Consider the following 8,959-nt stretch of genomic DNA (forward strand, 5'->3'; position numbering starts at 1 on the left):
TGGAGGGACTTCCCTGGTGGCACAGTGGATAAGAATCAGGTGCCCCAAACCAATCCATTTCTATTGAAAGACCCTTAAAAAAAAAAAAAATAGGAAATCACCAGCTATTAATGCAGTGTCCAAGAGGGAAAATGGCTAACTGAATTGCTGCACAATATAGATGGGGAAGAGGGAACTGAAAATCATACACATCATATGGCTTAAGTTATTTAATTTAATCAAAGTAGTTTTACTTGGAACCATTACAGAAGAAATTTCACTCCACTGCTTTCTCCTCTGCTCAGCTCTCACCAAATCTCGGGCCATAGGTCATTCAGACTATAAAAGCTTCTCCAAATTCCATAGAAACCTGATCAATCTAACTAAACCTCTTATTGGAGGAGTGGAATTTCAGCTCCTCTAATTGTGCATACCACCTGAACACGATGGCAGGCGGGTGGATCGGGGCAGCTGCCAAGATTTACTCTTCTCCCATCCACCTCAGTTGTACCTCTCTGAATTACTTAAACAAGGACTACCAAGAAAGAATGAAGTCTGAATGAAGATCCCAACAAATCTCTTCCTTTTTTTTTTCTTTTACTGTGGGGGAGGAGAACACTTTCAAGGAAATGATATAATAAAGAAACTCACTCTCCCTTTTCATGAACTATCCATTTCTTCTATTAACTGGACACTAAGGACCAAAGTCATCTTCCTCAGGACATTAAATACACAACTGCAACTTCAGCTGTGAGCAACCTCCTAAAACAGCTCTTAATGTTCAATCTTTCCCAGGAAGAAGAGAATTCAGAAATTATACAAAATAAGGGCTGCCTTCTCAGAAAATTCATAAATGTTCACATAAATAAATGGTAAGACCATTAAATAAGTTCAATAAATTAAAAACCGCCTGTTAGTGAAATAACAGAAACATCCACAAAAATATACAGATTAAGATTTGAAAGGTTTAAGCTAAACTTTGAACAGAGAAATACTTCAATTGAAAAGCAATGGAGGGACTTCCCTGGTGGTCCAGTGGGTAAGACTCTGCATTCTCAATTCAGGGAGCCCAGGTTTGATCCCTGGTCAGGGAACTAGATCCCGCATGACACAACTAAAGATCCCACATGCCACAGTGAAGATCCCGCGTGCTGTAACTAAGACCCAGCACAGCCAAATAAATAAATAAATATTTAAATTTTTTTAAAAAAGAAAGAAAAGCAATGGAGGGACTTCCCTGGCGGTCCAGTGGTTAAGACTCCACACTTCCAATGTAAGGGGTGCAGGTTCGATCCCTGGTCAGGGAAATAAGATCCCACATGCCGCTGGGCCAAAAAAAAGGAGAAAGAAAAGCAATGGAGTTTGTGCATGAGAGTCAAACAGATTAGAGTTCTGTTAGCTCACATCACAGTTACTAAACATGTAACCTTGAGACAAATTCCTTAATCTCTCCAACCCTCGGTTTCCTCAATAAAACAAGGATAACACTACCTATTTCTGAGAGCTCTTAAAAGGCTTAAATAAAATAGTATATGTAAAGCTCTAATACAATGCCTGGGACACAGCAGGAATACATAACAATATGCTTCCCCTTCTAATTTTCAAAATGTTTAACTAGAGATTGATTCATAAGAGAAGGTGGGTCTTTCCTTTTTTTTTTTTTATCTTTCTTAGCAGTACGCGGGCCTCTCACTGTTGTGGCCTCTCCCGTTGTGGAGCACAGGCTCCGGATGCGCAGGCTCAGTGGCTATGGCTCACGGGCCTAGCCGCTCCGCGGCATGTGGGATCTTCCCAGACCGGGGCACGAACCCATGTCCCCTGCATCGGCAGGCAGACTCTCAACCACTGCACCACCAGGGAAGCCCGAGAAGGTGGGTCTTAAAGAACAAGGAAAACTGTTAGCTGGACAGGTACTCCTGATTTATTTATAACTTTAAAAATAAGAATATATCTCTCAAATTATCACTAAATTACTAATGTGAAAATGCATCATTGATCTTGAAATGCTTTTTTATATACATATAAGATCCTCTTCTCCCTCTCTCATAATTCTACAATTCTCTGAGATTCTACATTTGTACAATTTTTTCCCATCCTCTTCCTAAAGCCCTGACTCAGACCCTCCTTACTTTGGATTTAGGATGACCTAAGTCTTAAACCAGAAAGACGTAAGTTAGAGTTCACTGAGTATTCTGACAGACTTCTGGGAGAAAGCCAGAACCCAGCAACTAAGAAGTTAGAATCAGTGTGGCATAATAAAAAGGACATGGGCTTCGGAAACAGGCCAAGATTTAAAACAGGGGTTTTAAGTCCTACCTTTGCCACTTTCTAGATGTATAACCTTGGTCAAGGCACTTTACCGTCTCTGGACCTCATTTCCTTATCTGTGAAATGGAGATAATGCCACTTATATATCTCATTGTGTAGCTGTCAGGATTAGAAAAACGCCAATAACATATAAAGGGCCAATTAATGGTAATTGTTATTACGGTCAATCTGCCAAGTGCCTTGCTGAACATTTTGCAAGGCTATACTTTCCTAACTGGCAAAAGGAGTAATACTGCTTCCCCATTCCCATGACTATATCCAAAAGGTTCCATTTTAGTAGTCCATAATTAACCAAATAAAGAACTTAAAGAATTCAGGGCAAGAAAGCACTAGCATGGCTCAACTCATTCTCTGCTGACAGCAACAAAGCCAGCGCAAGGTGGATTCATATGCCAAAAAAAAAAGGAACCTGCTTGAGCATGGTCATTACTGATATTGACGTAAGCACAAACTAGTTGTGGTTCTTAGGCTCACAGCCTTATTGTCAGAAAGTTTTAACTTTTCTGAAATAAATCCTCTCCTGCCTTGTTTTCCCTGCTGTGCTGTGACATTCCTATTACCCCGTTTGCAAGAACACAGGGAAGAAATCCTCTCAACTATTGCAACTGCATTCACTGTGGACTTTATCTTCCTATTTCACAAATCACTTCTTACAGAGATTTTTGGTTTGTTGAGTTCATTTATGAAGAAAAACATTATATACAAATATATGATAGCCACGGTGACAAGATCTGGTCCCCAGGGCACCACAAATTACAGGATGGAGGTAGATGCCAAGGATAAGATGGGACTGAGTAACCTGCACACCATATGTTCATTCTTATTAAATGCTGCACTTGGAAAGTCTGGCTCTTATGAAAAGCTTATTTCCCTTGTGTGACTGAACAGAATAACAGTACTAAGAAAACTGATGACAGATACACCAATGGAGTAAGGGAAACCATCAATGGAAATATGCTTAAGATAAACAAGCTTGTATGTGACAGTTACAAAATAAAAGCAACGATCACCAATTACATAGCCAAAGGTAGCTATTTCAATCCTAAGTACCTCCAGTCCCTCCCTACACTAAAATAAAAGCAGAAGGGAGTCAAGGTCAGAATGATTATTTAAATAAATTAAAAATCAAGAAAGGCTTAACAAATCAAAATATCACACTGCAGTCCCTTGGGGAGGTGACTTTCAACTTGAAGAAAGAAGGTAAGTCTCATACACTTGTTTTAATTTAGCTAATTCGATGTCAAGAAAGTTAAAGATTCTGCCCCCCAAAAGTAGCTCAGCAATGCCTGTAGTTGTGTCATACAGCTGCATCCTCGCTCGGAGCTTCGCTTGCTTAATTTCCAGTACAGAAGTTGTTTTTTGGTTGCAATTAACATTGTAAGGCAAGCTCAGCCCTGTCTTCCATAGCCTTGAGGCTGCTGAGTAAATCTAGAATCATGGGACCTACATTTTGATGCTGGAAAAACAGGAAGAATGTGGTTCAGCAACAAGGAAAATGGTCAAGAAACACATCTAGAATTAGGAAAAACAGACTGATGCTAGCCTGTGATTTTTTCACTGCTTTATATAGAATATATTGAATAGTATGCACCATTTTAAAGGAAGCCATAGTGGTGCACTTAAGCCACGATGGGAGGAAGAAAAAAATAAAATCAATTCTTAATGATTGCTGTAACTTCTTAAGCCCTCACTATCTGTGCCAAGTTCAATGCTAAGCCCTCTACAAATATTTCTAATCCTCAATCGTATTAGTAACCTCACTTTATAAAGGAGAAAACTAAGATTTAGAGAATTTGGAAATTACCCAAAAGCTAGTTAGTGGGGGTACTAGGATTCAAACCCAGGTCTGCTTGACTGTAAATCTCATGTTCTAAAGGCAATTTGAGCCCGCGGGCCACACAAAAAGACAGCACATGCTGCAACGAAGATCCCACGTGCCGCAACTAAGACCCGATGCAGCCAAATAAATAAAAATAAATATTAAGAAAAAAAAAAAAGGCAATTTGTTGGGGAGTTCCCTGGCAGTCCAGTGGTTAGGACTCCACGCTTTCACTGCTGTGGCCCCAGGTTCAATTCCTGGTCAGGGAACTAAGATCCCGCAAGCTTCATGACAAGGCCAAAAAAATAAACCAAGGCAATTTGTTAAACACTCTTACCCTCAAGAGACCTAATCAAAATACAGATTTTACACAAAAAGACCCTTAATCACTGGATTTGGCCAAAGTTATAAAGCACCTCAACTAGTTACAAATACATTTCAGATTTCCAGACTCAAATCTAGGTAGTACCAGCACTGGTGCCTGTGCTGCCTCTCTTTCCTCCTATAATTCCCCCCAGAGAAGTTTCATAATGCAAATGAGAAAGACACTGTCCTAAAGCATCACTAAACAAATTCCTTCAGTCTCGCCTCTGATGTTATCACCTATATTTGGGTAATTAAAACGGAAGGGTTCTCTGCTTCATACCTTAATAATGAGGTTATTACAACCAAAGTTAGGCTGGATACAAGGTTCCAACTCAGCTGAATCCTGCACAGTGAAACCAATGCAGACTTCACATCACTTCCTTGCTGTTCTGATAAAGCAATTAAAAATAATTCACAAGGGGACTTCCCTGGTGGCCAGTGGTTAAGAATCTGCCTGCCAATACAGGGGACACGGGTTCGAGTCCTGGTCCGGGAAGATCCCATATGCCCAGGAGCAACTAAGCCCGTGCACCACAACTACTGAGCCTGCGCTCTAGAGCCCACGAGCCACAACTACTGAAGCCCGTGCTCCGCAACAAAAGAAGCCACCGCAATGAGAAGCCCGTGCACCGCAATGAAGAGTAGCCCCCGCTCGCCGCAACTAGAGAAAGCCCGCGTACAGCGACAAAGACCCAACACAGACAAAAATAAATAAATTAAATAAACAGATTTTTAAAAATCATTCACAAAGTAAAAAAACCTATAAATTACTGTGTTCACATTATACCTCGGAAATTAAAATGATAATCCCTTTTCATACGATCCACATCTCTGTTTTTGCAATATTTGCCCTTTTTCTTCCGTACTGATTTGCTTTATGAGAGGACAGACACACCACAGATAGCCATTGTAAGGGTAATACTGGGAATATCAAACATCTAGGCACACCTACTCCTTGGTGTTCTGAGGCTACGGCCTCTTCAAAACTATATCTGAAAGAAGCTGACAGCTGAGACAGAAAACCCCACAGTGATCGCCTTTCCCAAAAGTAGAAGCATTTCTTCCTAACACTTTCAGATCATAATAAAAGAACCAATAAAACAATCATTATCTTCATACACAGTCTAATAATCTTGGTGACCAACTACTGAGCAGAGAGGACAAACCTCTGAAGAGAAAACAGTGAAGAGAATCTCTCCATTACCCTTCTACACTCAGAGAAGATGTAAGGATATTGCAGTATCTGGAATGAAGGGCACGGCATCAATACTGCTCGATGGAAGCGCTTAGCCACAGAAAGGCAGAAAATCATCATCTGTACAGAAACCAGACAACTGAGGATCTCAGTGCGAGGTAACTACTCCTTATAGAAAAGATCTCCAAATAGAAAAGCTCTTTCCACCCTTATTGCTGTATGAACTCTCACAAGCAGTAAGCTTTTACTACACCATCGGGGTCTTCTTCCCGATAGTCTGGAAAATACACACGGGAGTATGCTGGGAGTACAGAGAGGGGTAATACTATTCCAAGGAGCAGGGGACAGCGCTACCTCCATGTTATTCCCAGCTACTAAGTACAGCCGTACCAACGGGAGTCTTCGCTCCCCAGCACTGGGGCCCGGGTGGGAACATCTCTGAGAGAGCGGGTTTACGGGGAAAAGGGATCTCTCTGCTCCTACGATCAGAAGGGAGGGCCTTGAGGGTGGTGCCGCAGCGTCGAGAGGATCTGCGGTTCCCCCTCCCACCCTCGCTCTCCGAAAGAAGCAGCCCGGCCCCAATACCTTCTTGACCGTGCGCGGCGCCTCGGTGACGGTGCCGTCGGGGCTGACCAGGGCCTCGCCGCCGTCGCGGTGCCTCTGATGCTGGTGATGAGGGTCGCTCCGCTTCATGGCCGACGCCTGAGGCACTTTCCCAGCGGCTGGGCTGAGAGCCGCAGCGGGCCCCGATCCCGGGCCAGGGGCCGGGGGCCGCTCCGCCACGGGAGCTGGAGCTTCAGGGTCCCCGCCGCCCGCTGGGGGGGCCATGGCGCTCACGGCCGCCGTGCTCAGTCCCAGCTGCGGCTCCGCCTCGGAGGGGCTCAGGTCCTTCAGCTCCACCTCACGCACCTTCGCGGCAGCCGCTGCTGACACGACCTGCACCGACATCACCGCCTCCACTGCAACCGCCGGCTCAGACTCCAGCCCCTGCTCGGCCCCGCCTCCCGCCTCCCTTCCCCATCCCTCCCCCATTCCCCCAATCCTCCCCTCCATCGCCTCCGCTCCCACCCCCTTCCTCTGCCCGCCCGCCAGCCAGCCCCCGCCTCTCCCCCACCGCCCCGCCCCGCCCCGCCCCGACCTGGTTCGCTCGCGCGCGTGGAGCCACGGAACCTGTAGTGCGCTTACTCTGGGCCGCACGAGGCGAAAAGATAGTGGGACCTCAGCCCCCGACCACCACTGCGCGCCGCCAAGGGCTGGGCGCACGATGCCCCCTGGGAGTTGTAGTCCCAATCCCTCTTCCTCCAGCAAGCGGGATTCTGTAGTAGAGATGGAGTGCTAGTGCCGGTGACTAACGGAAAGGAGTGACAACGGGTGACACGACATGAGGAAGAGAAAGTCTCCAGAGGAGTTGCGGCTTCCGGGGAACGAACGCTAGAAACCCTAGGGTTGGGAAGGTGGGGGAGGAATGACTTTCTACCCTAACATTGTAAATTGCCTCCGAGTGTGCAAGTCTAAGATCACGTGAGCAGGCATTTAAAGGAAAAGAGGTGTCACGTGGGGAGAGCGCCGACTTACGGCTTAAAGTGACTTGATTTTTCTGCCTCAATGAAATCGGGACCCTAACAGCTTTCCGAACTTTAATGGCTCTGTTTTTAGAAGGAATAAATTAGGACCTTGCCTACTGTGGTGATTTCTAGAACATTCTGATCTTGGAATTTAACAGTCCAAAAAAAGAAGTTAGGTATCACTAGGTCAAAATTTCAAGGCTAAAGAATTACACGTTGGGGACTTCCCTCGTGGCACAGTGGTTAAGAATCCGCCTGCCAGTGTAAGGGACGTGGGTTCGACCCCTGGTCCGGGAAGATACCACATGCTGTGGAGCGACTAAGCCCGTGGGCCACAACTACTGAGCCTGTGCTCTAGAGCCGGAGAGCCACAACTACTGAAGCCTGAGCACCTAGAGCCCCTGCTCGCCCTAACTAGAGAAAGCCCGTGCGCAGCAACGAAGACCCAATGCAGCCTAAATAAATTGAATTAAATTTTTTAAAAATTACATGTTGCCTTAAACAAGGCCAGTTCTTTTGCCCTGTTAATTAATTCCCTCTTTATTATTATTATTATTATTTTGCCCCTCCACACAGCTTGCGGCGTCTTAGTTCCCCGATCAGGGAGTGAACCCTTGGCAGTGAAAGCACGGAGTCCTAACCACCGGACGTCAAGGGAATTCCTGCCCTGTTAATTCTAATAGATGTCCAACCCAAGTTCGTGTGCCAGTGGCACAATGAAGTCAAGTAAACCAAAATGTCAAAGTTTGGAGCAGAGAAAAGTTTACTGCAGGGTGCCAAGCGGAACAAGCAACTAGTGCTCAAAAAGCCCGACCTCCCCGATAGACAAAATTTAGGGCTGCAGGATGTGTGACTTAATTCTGATTGGTCGGTGGTGAAGTAACAGGGTGATGTCTCCGGAATCTCAACCTTCTGGTTCCAACCAGTCTAGGGTACCCATGCTTGTGGTCACATGCATGTAGTCACTATCCTCCATATGGGTAGGGGTCTTAGTTTCTGTAGAACTCAAAGATACCTATCAGGTTGTTATCTATATCCCTTCAGGAGGAATTGGAACTATGTCCTGTGACTCTGTTGTCCTATTAATGCTTGAGCCTGCTCTTTGGAATTTGGGGAGGACCTAGGAGATTAAAGCCTTTTTTTTTTTTCTTTACTACAAACAAGAAACAGGCGACACGGAGGAGCACCCGAGAGGGCACTCAGACTCTTGCTCGGTTTCAGGGAGATAATATGAAATTCAGGTAAGTGTATCAGCAGAGAAGAATATTAACTAAAATATGAATAGTGATTTCTTTAAGTGATGGGATTTGGGGTGAGGTTTTTTTTTTTACTTTGTACTTTTCTGTATTATTTTAAAATTTTAAATTTATTTTAAAAGGTGTAAACCTGAAGACTTGTATGGCAGTTTTATTTTTAATTATGAAAAGTTATCTGATACTAATGTCCAACAACAGAGGAATGGTTACAACCTTTAAAATTAAGTTGGCCAAGAACTTTTTTTAATGATGAAGGGAAATAAATGCTTACGATAAAATAATAAGCTAAAAAGCAGGAAACAGAATTGCACATTCTATTAGATTTTAACTATGTAAATAATACTTGAAAAAAGCAATATATTAAAATACAATTGACTCTGGGTGACAGATTATGGGGTAGGTCATTTCTTCTCCATTCTCAGAGAAACTGAGGCAAAGGGGATCTTACAGT

General features: G+C 44.2%; 1 protein-coding gene across 2 annotated transcripts in view; it reads right to left on the reverse strand.

The window, feature by feature from the left end:
- The window catches only part of AHCYL2 (adenosylhomocysteinase like 2), a 170,933-nt gene extending 164,178 nt beyond the window's left edge, over positions 1 to 6,755 (reverse strand). For both annotated transcript variants that reach the window (XM_022581313.2, XM_022581303.2), the window contains exon 1: positions 6,273 to 6,755. In XM_022581313.2, coding sequence (XP_022437021.2) covers positions 6,273 to 6,740 — 468 coding nt within the window. In that variant the 5' untranslated portion in view covers positions 6,741 to 6,755. The remainder of the gene's footprint in view (positions 1 to 6,272) is intronic.
- Between the last annotated feature and the right edge of the window lie 2,204 nt (positions 6,756 to 8,959).

The sequence above is a fragment of the Delphinapterus leucas genome, chromosome 9 (assembly GCF_059928025.1).
Source record: "Delphinapterus leucas isolate spDelLeu-1000000601 "Yukka" chromosome 9, BTC_Dleu_Yukka2, whole genome shotgun sequence".
Taxonomy (NCBI): domain Eukaryota; kingdom Metazoa; phylum Chordata; class Mammalia; order Artiodactyla; family Monodontidae; genus Delphinapterus; species Delphinapterus leucas.